Source organism: Myxocyprinus asiaticus, chromosome 36, assembly GCF_019703515.2.
Source record: "Myxocyprinus asiaticus isolate MX2 ecotype Aquarium Trade chromosome 36, UBuf_Myxa_2, whole genome shotgun sequence".
Taxonomy (NCBI): domain Eukaryota; kingdom Metazoa; phylum Chordata; class Actinopteri; order Cypriniformes; family Catostomidae; genus Myxocyprinus; species Myxocyprinus asiaticus.
The window spans coordinates 39,472,924-39,491,555 of record NC_059379.1 but is presented as its reverse complement, the minus strand read 5'-3'; the positions used below and the strand labels follow the sequence as shown (position 1 = coordinate 39,491,555).

Sequence of the window (18,632 nt, the reverse complement as noted above, 5' to 3'; positions counted from 1 at the left end):
TTTTGTTGTATTGTGTACATGACTGAGAAAAACTGTAATGCATATGTCATTTAAGGCTTAAGACAAACATGAATTATAAAATTACAAAAATATATTGATTAACTCATGTAAACAAGAGACAAATTTTGTAATTGTACCTCCAACTTTACTGTTGCTAAACAAGGGTTGAGAGTCAGCATAATGCAATTAAATTATAAAATCATCTAAATCAACACTTATTTTACTGCAGTTTCATGTTCCAGTATTAAACAAGCTACTCTGTAGACCAGTATGAATTCATAAAGTTTTATTGTATTGTTGAAAAGCAAAAAACAGAAATCTCAGACTCAAAAGAAAACTTTCGGGGAACATTGAGCGTTATGTGAATTCTTCAATTAAAAAAAAAAATATGAATGAAAAATAAAACAGAGACATTAGAAAAGTATTTTTTTTATTGAGCAAAGAGCTGAAATGCTAAAACTGCAGTTGTATGCTGTTTTGCCTTTCCCCCTCTCTTTTTCACCCATCCAGCATTTATGCAATGTCTTTCCTGGCATGCCATCCTTTGTCCAGCAAAAACACTTTGTTCCCAGAGCTCGCTGCTATTAGACCCATCCACTTTCCTGAAGGACACACTGAAGAACTGAAGACCGCAGAGGATAAACCAAACAAACAGGATTCCGTCTGCAAAACAAGAAAACAGATAGAGTGAAAGGCAGGAACTCTTGTTACTGAATTTTTTTCAGTAATGTTGCTTTTTAATATAATAGACTACACTGAGAAGTGTTCAGATGGAAAGTTCACTCACAGTAAAAGTCTTTCGGCGAATGACTCTCAGCATGTTTGGCTGACTCCCGGCTGCCACTATGTGCTCCTGTCCAAACCAGTGACACGTGTAGATCTGGTCACAGAAGAATGCAAGAGAATTCATGAGTGTACAACTATAGAAATCCTTGGTATTAATTAGCTCAAGGCTCAATACAGCATTCATGGCATGCTTTCAATAAGCTATCTAATTCTAACTAATCCTCTCTCTCAAGTTGTTAGAGGATGAGTGCAAATGTGAATTTATGAAGTTAAAGCCTTACTTTCTGTCTTTAAAAATATATATATATACCAATCAGCCACAGCATTAAAACCACCTGCCTAATATTGTGTAGGTCCCCCTCGTGCCAACAAAACAGCGCCAACCCACATCTCAGAATAGCATTCTGAGATTATATTCTTCTCACCTCAATTGTACAGAGCAGTTATCTGAGTTACCGTAGACTTTGTCAGTTCAAACCAGTCTGGCCATTCTCTGTTGACCTCTCTCATCAACAAAACATTTCCATCCACAGAACTGCTGCTCACTGGATGTTTTTTGTTTTTGGCACCATTCTGATTAAATTCTAGAGACTGTTGTGTGTGAAAATCCCAGGAGATCAGCAGTTACAGAAATACTCAATCCAGCCTATCTGGCACCAACAATCATGCCACACTCCAAATCACTGAGATCACATTTTTCCCCATTCTGATGGTTGATGTGAACATTAAATGAAGCTCCGGACCCGTATCTGCCTGATTTTATGCACTGCACTGCTGCCACACGATTGGCTGATTAGGTAATCACATGGATGATTGTTGGTGCCAGATGGGGTGGTTTGTGTATTTCTGTAACTGCTGATCTTCTGGGATTTTCACACACAACAGTCTCTAGAATTTACTCAGCATGGTGCCAAAAACAAAAAACAAACAGTGTGCGGCAGTTCTGTGGACAGAAACGCCTTGTTGATGAGAGAGGTCAAAGGGAATGGCTAGACTGGTTCAAACTGACAGAGTCTACGGAAACTCAGATAACCGCTCTGTACAATTGTGTTGAGAAGAATATCATCTCAGAATGCTAGTTATCTGACACCTGGCTAAGTGATTATGTAAGCATACTGTATGTGTATACAGGTGTGGAGCGTGAATAAATCATGCTCAGCACTAGAAAGAAATATTTCTATCTAGAACGAAATAAAAAGCGCATTCAGTGCCATGTGCTTCATTCCCACTCTGCGTGCATTGCCTCTCTCCCTGCTATAGACATGAGGCGCCGCATAAAGCCTAATTTACTGTATGTAGAGTTGCAGGTGCAGTTATTTTAACAACAGTAGCGGAGACACTGCTACAGATACTGGCATCTTTCGCTTAAACACACTGCAGAAAACAAAAATGAAGCAAAGTGAAACTATCTTCATCTGTCTGATATGTGATTCAGATGGTTCAGCTAAGCCAGGTTTGTGTCAGGACAAGTTAACATAGCCCCTTAGACTATAACGTTTTTTCCGCCTAAATCGATCTTTATTAAACAGCATGTTATGAGCCTTTCATAATAAACAAACAGATTTTTGTTCTAATTTTGTGAAAAGTAATCAGAGATGTCATCATGGCATGGGTGGCAAGAAAAGCTTATTAAGCAACAGTATTTTAATGCTTCACTGTTGTTATATAAACTGCTTGTTTAGTAGATTCTCTCTTCAAGGAAAATTTAAAAAAGGTCCATTCAGACTTTTACATTTTTATAAATGTTCTCTCATGGGGACAGCCCTGAAACCCCATACAGTATTTTTTATCTATCAAAAGGCCTCCGATGTCCCATACATATATATTCTGAGAGTAAAAATATTTAAACACAAAAACTGGACTTCTGCCATTCAGCTTCAAAAGGAACTGTTGATCTTATCTTTTAATACCCAAGTGCCCTCGACTGATGAAATCTTGAAGAAATATTTTTATCTTTTGGTAGAAGATCCCTCAGACCCCACTACTTTGGCTGTCTCTGAGCCCTAAATGTCCTCATCCCCTGCCCAGTTTTGAAGAGACTATTTTAAATGTTTTTTGTTTTTGTTTTATTAAGTATTAGTAATTACTGTTGCTGCCAACAAGTTATAAAACTATTCAAAAAAACATACTCTATAATTTCATAGCTATATGACTACTGACACCGTGTAAGCTACGTATTATTATCCGGACCTTTGCTGAGAAGGAAATGTAGAGACCGGACCTCTTGGAACTTTAATTGAAAACCCCTGGCCTACAAAATGTATTTTCAGGGACAAGTATGTCTTGTTGAGGTTTGACAGCTTGAATGAAACCTATTCAAAGCTACATACAGAGAAATTGCATTATACATTTAGCCCTTTCTAATCGTTCAGTTTGCACAGTTACACCAGTTTCATACACTTACCTGCAAACTCATTAACGTCACTTTGTTCAAAAACCTTCGTAACTTTTTTGTGTATGGTGAGTAAATTCACAACTTTGGACTGCCACCTGTACTGCACCAACGCATCACCGCATCCTGAGTGCGATACCTGTGTCTTGTCCTACCTGCGATGCGTTACGCTGTGGCGCTTTTTGTCCGGTGTGCGACCGGCTTTGGGGGAGTTCGTTAATGACTAATAAGTCATTTACAAATGCATTATAAATCATTAATATTCTGTTATAACATCATGCATAAAAAAGGTGATGTTCATGCTATACCTGCCATCAAGTGAGGCATTTTATCTCCTATGTTATAAATGCTTAATAACATTTATTCAACATAAGTAGCCTATGAAAATGTACCACAATGTGAAGTAAACAGATGTGAATGATTAAGTAGTTGCTAACATTAAAAATGTGTACTGTATATACGTGTATATAAAAGTTCAGTATGGTTTAATGGTCATCAGGTTTAATGACTTATTGGTCAATGAACCCCTTTTATAAATGCTTAAAGGGAACATAAATGTAAAGTATCTAGAATATATGACTCGATCTGGTGAAGTCTTGCAAGAGTGGCATTTGCTGCTTCTTTGGGTTAGGGTTACAGTTCAGGGATGGGGTAGGTGTAGGGTTTCTGTGGGATTTTAAATAAACACAATGTCGTATACATCTTTTGAGAGACATCAAGAGTTCCCTTCCAGACACAACCAGGAAAAAGGTAAAAAATAAATAAAAGACATGATATCAAGTTAAAGCACAATATGAACAAAATCCAAAAGATAACATCCCTAAATCCCCTTGCAAAGTAGCTTCAAAGTGTAAGCATCTAGAGAAGTATGAATATTATAATGAGAAGATATTAACCCTGCTCTCTCCATGTTGGTCATGAGGCACTTCGCGTACTCTCTGCCCAGAGCTGTAGTCCCACACCTGAAAAAACAAAATGTACAATCACAAACATCCGTTGGGTTGGTGATAAACTGCTTTGTGAATCTTGCAGAGTTCTTTTTTTGCTTGTCACGAACGCTGGTGAAGATTCCTCAATCGGCCACCGGAGGTCTCCCTCGCCTGAGTATTAACATTGGACTACATTTCCCAAGTACCCGCATACCTGGACTGATTACTGCGTACCTGTTCCACATCACTCAGACTATTTAAGCCCTGGGTGTTTGTTCACTCATTTTCGAAGTCTTGTTTGCCCTGGCTACATTTCTGAGCGTTATTATTTCCTGTGTTGTTCTACCCGTGTATGACTCTGCCTTGGATTACCTCTTTACATATGTTTGCTTCCTTCCTACCATTGTATTTGCCTGGACTATTTCTATTGATGTTTGCTGCCTGCCCCGATCCTCTGCCTGTTTCACCACGTTACTGCTCTGCCTCTGATATTGTTGATTGCCCTGGTTATTCGACCCATGCTTGTCTGTACTCTGAACTTGCTGTATTAAATAAACCGCACATGGATCCCACTCAACCTGAGACATTGTTACAGAAGACTTCGCCAACTACCGATCCAGCAGTCCTCATGCATCTATCCAACGAACTCTCTGTCCAAGCAAACCTACTGGCATCTCACCAACAACAACTAGGTCGACTCACCTCGTTAACGGAGGAGTTGGTGAAATCCGTTCAGTGTCTCCAACAGCCTGCACCCGAATCCATTTCCCCAGCGCCTCAGCGAGTCAGGTAACTATCATAATGCCTCACAGCACAGTGACTGCTAATCCACATTTAGCCTTTCCAGGAAAATTTGACGGTACCCCAACCACAAATTTAAGGGCTTTCTCATGCAATGCTCTATGTTCCTGGCTCAACAATCTTTGTTATACCCGACTGATGATAGTAAGATCTCTCTTGTATGTTCACTACTCACGGGAAAGGCGCTGGAGTGGGCAATAGCTGTATAGGCCAATCGAGGGTTAAACCACACCACTTTCAATGATTTTATTCAGCGACTAAGAGAGGTTTTCGAACATTCTGAGGGAGGAAGGAGTGCTGGGGAACAGCTGGTTGCACTTCGTCCGGTAAGTAATACCGCAGCTGAATTCGCTCTGGCTTTTCGCACTCTCGCTGCATAAACTGTTTGGGTGGAAGACACATTAAAACTGTTGTTTCGTCAAGGATTAAACATAGATGTGCAATCAGATCTGGCCTGCCGTGATGAAGGCAGAACCCTGGACCAATTCATTCATTCGTAGTGACAATCTCATTCGCTCCAGGAGACCTAACCGATTTACCAGCCCTCTCAGTCAAATGAATCAACCCAGTGATGCCGCTAAACCCATGCAAGTCGGTCGAACTCATCTCTCCACAGAGAAGCGTGAACGCCGCATCAATAATCATCTCTGTCTATATTGTGGCCAAGCGGGACATTTGAGAACTGACTGCCCGACACGACCCTCTCCAACACACAGTCGCAGGGTGAGTTTGTTGATTTCCTCCATCCAAAGTACAGCTTGTTTTGAAGTGCCAGTAAAATTAACATTTCTATCTGATGCAATCACCACCAAAGCCTTGGTAGATTCGGGGCAGCGGGCAACTTTATTGATGAAGATCTAGCCTGACAGCATAAGATACCACTAATTCCTTGCAACTCTCCTTTGGCAGTGGCAGCGCTAGATGGGCGTCCCCTGGGGACCGGTCAGGTACTGTACACCACTACTGATCTTATTCTGCAAGTTGGAATTTTACACACTGAAACTACTTGCCTCTTCATCATCCACTCTCCTTACGACCCAGTCATTTTCGGTTTACCCTGACTGCAGGACCATAACCCACAAATTTCATGGCGCGAGAAGCAGATCATGCGATGCCAACTGCTCATCCCAGTGTCTAAAACCTATCACCCCTATACCCGTGAGAACCACTAAGGTGACTAATGAGTCCAACATAGCATCAAATGTACCTTCTGAGTATGCTGATCTGATTGAAGCCTTTAGTAAAACCAAAGCCTTGCAACTACCGCCGCATCGATCTAGTGACTGCGCCATTGATCTGTTACCTGATACTTCACCACCTAGAGGCAGAATCTTTCCCTTGTCAGAACCTGAGGCTAAAGCAATGAAAGTGTACATTGAAGAAGGACTGGCCAAGGGTTTCATCCGTCCATCCACTTCACCGGCAGCAGCAGGCTTCTTCTTTGTGGGTAAGAAGGATGGGGGCCTTCGTCCTTGTATTGATTATCGTCGTCTAAATGACATAACGGTCAAATTCTCATATCCATTACCCCTGGTCCCCGCAGCTTTGGAACAACTGAGATCTGCTAAGTTTTACACCAAACTCGATCTACAACCTCATTCGCATTCGAGAGGGGAATGAATGGAAAACAGCCTTTTCCACCAGCAGCAGGCACTACGAATATCTCGTTATGCCATTCGGCCTGTCCAATAGTCCATCTGTGTTCCAATCCTTCATAAACTACGTATTCAGAGACATGATAAATCAGTGCTTAATTGTATATATTGATGATATCTTGATTTATTCAGACACCCTGGAGAAACACATCAAGCAGGTCCGGGCAGTCTTGAAGCGTCTCATAGAACACCGACTGTATGCCAAAACTGAGAAGTATATATTGATGATATCTTGATTTATTCAGACACCCTGGAGGAAATCAAGCAGGTCTGGGCAGTCTTGAAGCATCTCATAGAACACCAACTGTATGCCAAGCTTCAGTCTCCTTCCTCGGTTATATCATCAGTCCAGAAGGGGTGTAATGTTAATATAAGTCTCACTTCAGGTTACCACTCCCAGTCTAATGGCCAGACAGAACATCTAAATCAAGAACTCACTAAATTCCTTGACTGATTACTGCGTACCTGTTCCACATCACTCAGACTATTTAAGCCCTGGGTGTTTGTTCACTCGTTGCGAAGTCTTGTCTTGTTCTGAGCGTTATTATTTCCTGTGTTGTTCTACCCGTGTATGACTCTGCCTTGGATTACCTCTTTACGTATGTTTGCTGCCTGCCTATCATTGTATTTGCCTGGACTATTTCTATTGATGTTTGCTGCCTGCCCCAATCCTCTGCCTGTTTCACCACGTTACTGCTCTGCCTCTGATATTGTTTTTTAAAAAAATTGTTTTCACCTTTTTCTCCCAATTTGGAATGCCCAATTCCCAATGTGCTTTTTAAGTCCTCGTGGTCGCGTAGTGATTCGCCTCAGTCCAGGTGGCGGAGGACGAATCCCAGTTGCCTCCGCGTCTGAGACCGTCAACCCACGCATCTTATCACGTGGCTTGTTGAGCGCATTGCCACGGAGACATAGTGCGTGTGGAGGCTTCATGCCATCCACTGTGGCAACCACGCTCAACTCACCACGCGCCCCACCGAGAACAAACCACATTATAAAGACCACAAGGAATTTACCCCATGTGACTCTACCCTCCCTAGCAACCGGGCCAATTTGGTTGCTTAGGAAACCTGGCTGGAGTCCCTCAGCACACCCTGGGATTCAAACTAGCAAGCTATCGAACTCCAGGGGTGGTAGCCAGCGAATTTTACCACGGAGCTACCCAGGCCCCTGCCTCTGATATTGTTGATTGCCCTGGTTATTCGACCCATGCTTGTCTGTACTCTGAACTTGCTGTAGTAAATAAACTGCACATGGATCCCACTCAACCTGAGTCATTGTTACATTGCTCTTACTTCTAGTGTGTTATATTTCCTCCAAGATCCTGTGAGAATCTGATTGGCTGTTGGATCAATCTGAAGGGCATCACCACACACATGAGGGCCAGAGATCATCCTGACAAAAAAACAATTCATGCAAAAATAATATTATTATAATGATTATAGAGCAAATACCTGTTAAGCAATATTTGTCAATATTAAACTTCAGAGAGACCTGATCGAGCGCTGCTGTCTAGTATCCCAAAACTGTACTATGGAAATTAACAGAAAAAGAATTATGAAATTAATTCAAACATATCCAGAGTTTGTTCCCATTTTCAAATACTCAATTTGTATTTGACATACTATGAATAGAGTGAATTTGAGAAGAATTATTGCATGAGAAATGATTGTTTGCCTGTATAGTGTTGTCCCATCCTCCTGAGATGAACTCTCTCGCACATTCCGGGTGAAACGTCACAGCAAACACTCGAAACCGATGGCCATCCATCACTGTTCTTGAGGAGCTACAAGAGAAAGAAATTACCAATAAAATAAAAGAATATTCCTTACATATTATATTTCAATTATGTTTTGCATAATGCTTAAAGCACATTTTCTGAGTTCTTAAACTAAAGTTGGAGAGGAGCTTGCTCATCGAATCTGCCAATCAACCTGCAGCCTGCAGAGTATATAAGCTGCCTTTTACCTCACTCTAGCGACAGTCTTTCTGGCATTTGGCCCTGCTCACCCATGACAGATCCATGTGACAGACTTGGATGTCTCTCTGCTCTGCGTGAAGCATTTGTCCTCCTCAGCAAATAAGCTCTTCTGTCATAATTATCATGTTATTCAACGGAAGCTATCACAGCAGCTCACTATTTTCATATTTCACATAATGGTGGCTGCCACTTTAACTGTTGTTTTGTATCCTGCCTTTCCTCCTTGCTAATGTTTCCTCCCCGAAGAAGACCCTATTGTGTTGAGGCTGCCTCCGTAAGATGGCCACTGCTTTGCCATATACCAGTGCTTCAGCTTCATGACCATGCACAGGTGCTCATCTTAACTGTTTACCCGGAGTGGCTCTCTTTAGTGTGAGAGTTGCCTTCATTATCAGGCGCCACTCATGCTTACATGTACTTGAGCTCTAATACAGCTTTAATTTAAGGCAAGGGGAATCAAAGATTAGCAGCTGAATTCAAACATTTTATTCCCACACACTCCAGTGTTTCAGTCCGGTTCTACCACACAAGTGGTTCCTCTCAGCTTAATTGCTGCACTTCAGATCTCCCTTTTCACTCTCTCACAGCTCAGGAGAAAACTCCTCACGCAAGTGAATCCATTCAATAATGATCGCAAGTCCATTTCTCCTGCACTTCCATATGGAGTGCAGAGCAACAGCACTTTCAATCTCAGAAAATGTTATTCTGTTGGTCACTTTATTGTTTCTAAACCTGTAATTCCCAGCATGGCTCATACATTTTCACATAAATTAATTATTTTTAATAATGAGGCAAGCATGAACCTCCAGTTGAATATCTTGCCTTCTCGTAATGACGAAACCATGAAACAGTTATTTAAAAAAAAATAAAACACTGAAGGAGCTAAAAATACTTGTAAAGTACATAAAGCATGTGCAGCTGCCAAAAAAGCTTTAACTCTTTTAAGCTTACAAAGCATTCATTATAACTAGTCACAATTGCTATTAACCATTTTAAGAAGCTCTCCTGCAATCACGCATGTATGTCAGCATGGTTTTCCCACAATTGACCCATCCCTTCCTTTTCACAGATGCTATTACTAAAGAATTTTGAACACGGCACTATTATATAATTCATGGAACTGCTCTACATCCTGAAACTTATCTACTGAGCAATAGACGTTCCTCCAGCCATTCACTACACAACCTTTAAAAAGGGATGTGTATTGTATATGCATGCATGTAATCATTACTCAGATGATCCAGAGATTCTTCCCAACATCATCATTAAAACATTTCTCTTGCCCAACTTCTCCATCCCAGCCTTAAGGCGTAAGCAGACAAGAATCATTCTCCACTAATGCAACAAAGCTTCTTCCTTCTGTGTAAAGTGGCTGCAGCAGTGGCCGTGCCATTGTTTTGTCATTAATATTTGTTTTCTCTTTTCTCTAGACTCATGTCCTCGAAACGTTGACCACATGCTTTTCCCCTCAAATAAGCATTAGCAGTCTGAGGTTGCCCCCTCTCCATTGGCCAGTTTGCCATGGATCTAAGTTTTCACAGATTTGTGAAATGTTTTTCTGGTTTAAGTTTCACCTTCATATGACTAATTTGGGTTTTGGTTTCACCAGTATTACTTCCAGCAGGTGTCTGCGAGAGTCCATTTAAATACTTTTCACTGGAGTGTACACAGGTTTCCTCCTGTCTTCCCTATAGGTGTCTTTCCAAGACTTTACCGTTACCTCCCGAGGAGCCAAAAGATGTCAAACATTATATTTACTTCCTTGTTTGACAACAAACTTAAAAAAAAAAACGTAAATAATATATATATAGATAGATATATATACAGGTTGAGCAACGTGTCTAAGCCCCGAGAAAACACAACTGCAGTGCTCCTGCTATTGATTCAAAGCATCCCTGAGCAGCACAAATATCCGGCATCTTTCAGGTCATGCGACTAAACCTCCCAAGACAGAGCAAAGCAGTGCAAATGTGCTGTCCAGGTGCAGCAACAGCAGAATCTTTCAGGCCGTGCCACTAAGCCTCCCATGAAACCGCAACCATGGTGTACTTTCTACCTCAACTGATCTATTTCACGTCATCCCCAGTACCACTACAGCTGCAGCCCCGTCTCCTCCCATCCATTTAAATCTCTCATTGTTCCCTATCCCTGGGAAAACCCTAGCGTGAGGCCACTTTCGCAAGTGGCATCTGCTCTGGCTTCATAACATCTCTAATGGTGCTCCTGGGGCCATTCACTATCCAGATTTGTGTGGTGTGTTTTCCGCTTATTAAAAGTCTAGGTGCATAGCTCATAAATATATACACACTGAAAAACCCAGTTTGGCAAGGCTCTTACTCAGCATCACCCACCATTCCAATACAGTGTGGGCTTTCCCTTTCAGATGTAGTGTGAGCCCTCCCGTTCGAACACAACGCAGGCTCTCCCGTTCAAATCGCAGTGTGAGCTCTCCCATTCAAATGCAGTGTGATATTTCATGTCATTCACTCCGTGGGCTCTCCTGTCCAAATCGCAGTATGAGCTCTCCCGTTCGAGTGCAGTGGTAATGCAGTAATCTTAAGAAACTTTTTTCCACTTTAGCATTTCCCGTTAGCCTTTACATTGGCATTTATTTCACTCATGGTTAAAATGAGCCCAATATATAATAAATAAAGCTTGACGTAATCTTAAAAAAAAAATAATAATAAAAAAAAAGAACTGCCTCTAAAGGTGTGCACAAATGTAATAAAGTCATGTGTGCCCCTTTTGATACTGCTGCAGCACTGCTCCATTTGATACTGCCGCAGCAGTGCCCGCCCACACTTGATACTGCCACAGCAGTACCCCTTTCGCATTTAGATTCTGCCGTAGTAGTGCCCCGCCCATGTTAAATGTAATAGTTATTTATACTTAACTAAACTTTCGCTTACCTTACAGGTGTGTATAAATGTCATTGACATGTTTTACTAACTAACCTTTTAAATCCCTTACAGGTGTGTATCAATGTAATAAAGTCATGTGTTCCTAATGAACGTTTTCCCTTAAAGATGTGTGCAAATGTATAAACCATTTGCTTCCCCTACAGGTGAATACAAACGTAACAGTCATGTTTTCCTTAATACATTTTCGCTTCCCTTACAGGTCTTTATACGCTACTACCGCAGCAGTACTTTAGCTCCACTCCCATAGGGGCACCTTTTTTATGTTTCTATCTCATCTACCTTAACTCTGCTCCCCCAGAAGGCCCCGTTTCATTCCACTGCCACAGCAGTACTTTAACTCTGCTCCCGCAGAGCACCTTTTTTATGATACTATCTCACCTACACCACTGCCGCAGCTCAACCATTACAGCTGCGGTCCCCATCTCCTCCTGTTCATTTCAATCACCCATATTTCCCAGTCTCTGTGCAGAACCTTGCATGAGGCGGCCTCCGCAAGCCAGCTGCTTCTGCGTAGTTTATCAGATTAAGTACTTCTGTTAGCCTTTGCATTGCAGTTTTTTTTTTCACACATTTTGGGGGGTTTTAACATTATGCCTAAGCAGTTCTATTATAGCATTATTTGTCATGTTCACATTCACATCTAAGGATATAATATTTTATCAATTTTATCTAAAGCACTTAGAATAAAGGACAGCAAGCCCATGGAAAGATCCTAAGCACCTTTTTTGGGGGGTAAATTTAGAGCTCGAGTCGAGCCTCTTCCTTGAGCCCCTACTTTGCGGACAGCGAGCCACATAAGTTTACCCGTTATGACTCAAAGATTATATGGGCAGGCAAACTCATGAAATACTGTACTGAAAAATGTGTTTCTCTTTCCTGCAATTTTAAATGTGCTGTTTTTTTGTAATAGCGCACAAAAAAAGTCCCTACTACCTGACAGATATCAATTGTAATTTTTTATTCTGCACACACACACACATACACATACACACACAAAACAAAAAGTCAGAGGAGCAGCCCTCACTTTTTTAACTAATTAGAAAACTAGCCAATCAGAAATGTTCTCTTCTCTGAATTATTTTACGTGGGTTTGCTGACATGTCTGTGGAGGGTGGGGTTTTGAAGAGAGGGTATGGTCTAATACAGAAACTAGTGAAATTAGCAAAATGGTAAAATTGCTTACAGTGTCTTTTAATGAAATTTTGTCTGGACAGGATGTATTTCATTACTATAATACATGAAAGTTTTTTTTTTTTATGAAAATAAGCATTATTTTCTTTATGCAAAATATGTATTTTTTTATTTTGATTACAGCACAACAGTTTTTTTTTTTTTAAATAGCAGAATTCCTGGTGAAGAACTACACTACCCATGATCCTGAAGACAAAACATCCACCAATCAGAGAAGAGCTCTGCAGCTACCATCCACTTTCATGATGCACTGTGAATGACACAATTAATTCGGTCTCCCTACACTCTCAAACCAAAACATACAGTTTCTATAATCAACAACAATAAATCAATAGTTTTATATTTTTCCATCATTTTTTATTTGATTATGTCAATCACAATGCTTCATGGAATTGTAGTTCAGGCACTCATTAAAGAGGTTAAGTACACAGTGTGTTGTTTTTTTATCCAATTTCCAAACACTCTTTTGCTTCAGATGAACGATTGTAATGTTATGATTCACCTCAGGGGCTGGCTGACTTGTTTCATTACCTGGCACTGAAGCTTTGCAGTCTCTGGTGAGTGGTGAGGTCATACAGATGGATGACAGAGTCTGAGCCGCTGGTCAGAGCCTGTTCTCCTGATGGAGAGACAGACAGAGAGAGAGTCTGTCTCTGCACTCCTGCTTCACTTGCTTCATTCGACTCCCACAGCTTCTGTCCTCCCCACACATACCAACAGCACACATAACCACTGGCATCTGACAGAGAGACAAACACATATTGACCTCTAAACTTCACGACTGTAGTAGTCCGCTATCCAACCCAAGCCTGACGAGATAAAAAAAATTTTCATGTAATTTTTTTGTTTTATATAAGGCTCAAATTTGTAATTAACGAAAACAAATAATAGTCATTAATATTTAATGTTTTCATTTGAATGTAACTTGTTTTGCACCACTGAGCCACTGTGTTTACAATCTTCATAAAATCATCCTGAATGGCTTACGTACAGTTTCCTCTGCATGTTAAAGTGAGATACAGGGGGTGGGCCTGGGTAGCTCAGTGGTAAAAGACACTGGCTACCACCCCTGGAGCTCACTAGATTGCTAGTTCAAATCCCAGGGTGTGCTGAGTGACTCCAGCCATGTCTCCTAACCAAAATGGCCCGGTTGCTAGGGAGGGTAGAGTCACATGGGGTAACCTGTTAAAATTCTCTCTCATATCCCAAGATGTAGTGTGAAGTATAAGTTAGCCATTTGTAGGTGGATTTAACCTAAAAGTATAACAATCAGTCCACACACTTTAAAAGTTCAATTTCAGTTGGGCTAAAACAATAATTCATCTTTTTACAATTTAGTTCTTTAGTTAGTTTTTGCTGATTTAAATTTTAAGTCGGACTAACAGAGGCCTAGATAATGAGACTGTAGCTCAGCTTCTTCCATCATGTATACATGTTAATCAAACCACAATTGGCCCTCAGTGCTGCTCCATGTTTCAGACCTATTCAGGCCTATCCATCTGTAATCGCATGCCATGAAAGAGAGGTGGCCAGGGCAGGTATTTAACACATCAAGCTTTGACACTTTGTGTCATGTAGGATACAATGGGGCAAAAAGCTCCTTTGATTTAATTTTCAACTACAACAGGACTTTCCTGAACACCTGTTTGTCTCTATACACTGCAAAATATTCCTGATCCATGAGATCATTGTGTGTAAAACCTAAAGTTTGATTTTGAGATCATTTGATCTAATATTACATTTTTTAAATGTTGCAAATTTCTGTAGCTAATGAATATCACTGAAATTATCACATTTATTTTGTGACAAAATACTTATCTGTCTGTGACGAGGAGAGGGATAAGGCCGAGCCGGATGCAGCAGTTTGGGAGAGAGGGAGCCACACGCAGCTGCCGTGTGTGCGTTTGTGTTTTGTGTAATTTTGTTTTATTAAATATTACTTTGACTGTTCAGCCGGTTCCCGCCTCCTCCTTTCCCGTTTTAACCTTGTTACATTGGTGCCGAAACCCGGGAAGGAGGAGGGATGTGCTGTTGTGGAGTCCTTGCCACTGCCGTCTGCCCAAAGGAGCAGCCGCGGCCATCCGCGAGGAGAGGAGGGGCTCGCTGCCGGCCGCCTGGAGCAGTGGAGCTGTGTCAGGGGCAGAGGGGCTCACTACCAGCCGGCAGAACTTGGAAGGGCGTTCCATCCGCCAGGGGTCGGAGGACTCGCTCCGGTCCGCCAGAGGGTGGAGGAGTGGTAGAGGACCAGACGACGGCAATTTTTTTTCTCTCTCACTGTCGCTCTGCCTTGCCCTTTCCCTCTCCTCTTTTCCCTCCCCTTGTCTCCCTCCCACGTCTTGAAAGGCGGGCAAGTGGGGCGAATAGATTTGATATGAAGAAAGTTCAAAGTGTGCTCACATTGACTGATCCAATAACAATGGAGAATAGTCTCTTTATAAAATACTTACTGTCTCAAAAGTATTTGCACATGTTATCTACACTCTATCAATATACACTATATTGCCAAAAGTATTCGCTCACCCATCCAAATAATTGAATTCAGGTGTTCCAATCACTTCCATGGCATGTATGGTGTATAAAATGAAGCACCTAGGCATTCAGACTGCTTCTACAAACATTTGTGAAAGAATGGGCCGCTCTCAGGAGCTCAGTGAATTCCAGCGTGGTACTGTGATAGGATGCCACCTGTGCAACAAGTCCAGTCGTGAAATTTCCTCGCTACTAAATATTCCACAGTCAACTGTCAGTGGTATTATAACAAAGTGGAAGCGACTGGGAATGACAGCAACTCAGCCACGAAGTGATAGGCCACGTAAAATGACAGAGCGGGGTCAGCGGATGCTGAGGCGCATAGTGCGCAGAGGTCGCCAACTTTCTGCAGAGTCAATCGATACAGACCTCCAAAGTTCATGTGGCCTTCAGATTAGCTCAAGAACAGTGCATAGAGAGCTTCATGGAATGGGTTTCCATGGCCGAGCAGCTGCATCCAAGCCATACATCACCAAGTGCAATGCAAAGCATCGGATGCAGTGGTGTAAAGCATGCCGCCACTGGACTCTAGAGCAGTGGAGACGCGTTCTCTGGAGTGACGAATCACGCTTCTCCATCTGGCAATCTGATGGACGAGTCTGGGTTTGGCGGTTGCCAGGAGAACGGTACATGTCTGACTGCATTGTGCCAACTATGAAGTTTGGTGGAGGGGGATTATGGTGTGGGGTTGTTTTTCAGGAGCTGGGCTTGGCCCCTTAGTTCCAGTGAAAGGAACTCTGAATGCTTCAGCATACCAAGAGATTTTGGACAATTCCATGCTCCCAACTTTGTGGGAACAGTTTGGGGATGGCCCCTTCCTGTTCCAACATGACTGCGCACCAGTGCACAAAGCAAGGTCCATAAAGACATGGATGAGCGAGTTTGGTGTGGAAGAACTTGACTGGCCTGCACAGAGTCCTGACCTCAACCCGAAAGAGCACCTTTGGGATGAATTAGAGCGAAGACTGCGAGCCAGGCCTTCTCGTCCAACATCAGTGTCTGACCTCACAAATGCGCTTCTGGAAGAATGGTCAAAAATTCCCATAAACACACTCCTAAACCTTGTGGAAAGCCTTCCCAGAAGAGTTGAAGCTGTTATAGCTGCAAAGGGTGGGCTGACGTCATATTAAACCCTATGGATTAAGAATGGGATGTCACTTAAGTTCATATGCGTCTAAAGGCAGATGAGCGAATACTTTTGGCAATATAGTGTATATCAACCCCAGGTGTGGGTAGGTAAAAGGCCCCCTAACGACTGTTTAATTTTTTTTTTATTTCATTTTATTCAAAACAACCTCCTGTTGTTGTTTCTTTTCAAACAAATGATGTTGCTCCATTAATATTCAATAAAAAGTAATTTATGTCTCGAATCTTGATCCATTTTGTGCCAAGAAAATAGCAAATTTTCCTTAAGGTGTGCCTTTAGCCCTGTTGTACCCTATACTTGGACAGACAGATGAAGACTGTAGCTCGAATATGCCAAAACCTGCTGTAGCTATTATAAGTGCACATGCAAACACACTCACTGTGACTCTGTGCCACTTTTAAAACATTATTTTGTTTGTTTGTTTGTTTGTTTGTTTGAGAGACTCATCCAGGCTGTCCCAGTGACATGGGCTTAACCAAAGCCATGAGTTTGGGACAGGACCATCTCTTGGAACAACCAATGGAAGACAAGGTTTTTTTTTTCTGGTCTCTGTTTAAAAACAGTGATTATTTTTAATATTCATTTTGGTGATGCAAGTGTTGCAGAAATTACACTAGCTTTAATGGCAAAAAAATAAAATAAATGACACACAGCAGCTTTAAAGCTGAAAAGTGTCATTTTTGCACCACCAAATGGAATTGCATAAACAGCCTTCCTAAATATTTCCTCCTCCTACGTTTGATCAAACAGATAGTCCTGCCCCAAACTCACACCACTGGTTGAGTTAATGTTGCTGTGTCAGTATTTGAACATCGAGAAAGTTACACACTTCAGCTTTAAAATAATGAATACTCACAGGTGGCCATTATTTGGCAGTGTGACTGACCAGTGACAGTAAAGCGCAGGGCGGTCACAGGCATTGAAAACAATGAGCTGCTGTTGTCCTTCAAGGTCTGGATCAGTTCTCCACTATCTGTGCTGTACACCTGATGAGAACATACAGAAGAAAGAAAGAAAGAAAGATTTACTTTAATTGTATGGAAAAATAAAACTTTTCCTTTCACGTTCCACAGATAAAAGAATGTCATGTGGGTTTAGAACGACTAGAAGGTGAATAAATGTTTACAGAATTTTCATTTTTGGGTGAATTATTCCTTTAATGGTATTAAATCTAACCTTGATGGATCCGTCATTGAGTCCAGCAGCTAGCATGGACCCATCCTCACTGAACTGACATGTCATGACCTCAAAGCCACAGTCTCTACAATGAAAATCAGATTAGATCATTAGATGTTTTTAAAGAGGCCTGTATGAGCTCTAATACACACGTTGTGAACTCACAGTACTGTGTGTATGTGGAGGTCTCCATTAGTTTTGGGCTGTGTTTGAGGGCTTGTGTGTGACTCCTGTGGATGGATGTCAGAGTGCATGTGTAACTGCTGTTGCTCCAGGTGTTGTTCCTCTGATGTAGTGTCTGAGCCATTCTCGGGTTCACACTCACTGTCCCCATCTGTGTCTGTTTCAGAGCAGGACACACTAAAGAGATCTGCGCATTGAGTCATCAGTTTGATCTGTTGAGGGCCATCAACAGGAAGGACTGGTGGTGCCATCATTTTCTCTGACATCTGAGGAGGAACAGATTTTATATTGTGTTTTGTATTAATACATTTAATGGTCCCTGGCCAATTTGCATAAGGCAAATCACACCAACAATAAAGTGCAAAAACTACCATGTTTTTGGACCATTGTATTCTTTGAAGGACCTTTAAGTACCATGTAAATAGCACTTTACATGAGTTTGGTATTTACCATCTGATGCCATCACTACCATGTTACCGCCACAGTACTTTTTTTGCGAGACTTTACAGTCATATAGTAAGTTATATATTACATGTTCTGTATTAAATATTGTCATAGGGAATCAAAACTTTGCCTTGTGTAAATCATCTTTAAATACGTACACTTTCAGCTGGATTTTCCTTGTCAAAGTTTCCCAACACGAGCAGTCCTACTGTTTTGTCGTCGTTTTTTTTTCTTTTTGAGAAAACAACCGACGTTGCTTAGCGACCTAGATCATCAATTATCAATCTCGCGCTTTTATTTTTGTTTTTATTACAGTTGTGCTTTAAAACCACGTAATATGTCATTCTAAATTAAGTTTCTAAATTATGGCATTTTCATGTAAATGTTATTGTGTCAGGGATATTTTTACACACACACACACTGTATGTAGATATATAAAAACTCCCACTCCGCTCTTATGGCTGATTTTTTATATATATATATATATATATATATAT

At 41.3% G+C, this 18,632-nt stretch overlaps 1 protein-coding gene across 1 annotated transcript; it reads right to left on the bottom strand.

Moving 5' to 3' along the window:
- Positions 1 to 491: 491 nt before the first annotated feature.
- LOC127427225 (uncharacterized) lies at positions 492 to 18,342 on the bottom strand. The gene is made up of 11 exons (XM_051674687.1): positions 18,294 to 18,342; positions 17,674 to 17,957; positions 17,509 to 17,593; positions 17,189 to 17,318; positions 13,188 to 13,395; positions 8,189 to 8,349; positions 8,058 to 8,094; positions 7,859 to 7,958; positions 4,075 to 4,140; positions 788 to 880; positions 492 to 663 (listed from the first exon to the last, which is right to left on the bottom strand). Exons 2-11 carry the CDS (start codon positions 17,955 to 17,957, stop codon positions 514 to 516), a joined length of 1,314 nt encoding a protein of 437 aa, XP_051530647.1. The 5' UTR covers positions 18,294 to 18,342; the 3' UTR covers positions 492 to 513.
- Positions 18,343 to 18,632: the final 290 nt, after the last annotated feature.

What these genes read in the sequence shown, in the direction of transcription:
- LOC127427225 (XM_051674687.1), bottom strand. Translation starts at nt 17,957, where the DNA reads ATGTCAGAGAAAATGATGGCACCACCAGTCCTTCCTGTTGATGGCCCT. An exon ending in TCAAATTCACTCTATTCATA is followed by an intron (nt 8,095 to 8,188) that starts GTATGTCAAATA and finishes TAATTTCCATAG; the next exon opens with TACAGTTTTGGGATACTAGA. An exon ending in GGAAATATAACACACTAGAA is followed by an intron (nt 4,141 to 7,858) that starts GTAAGAGCAATG and finishes TTGTTTTTTCAG; the next exon opens with GTGTGGGACTACAGCTCTGG.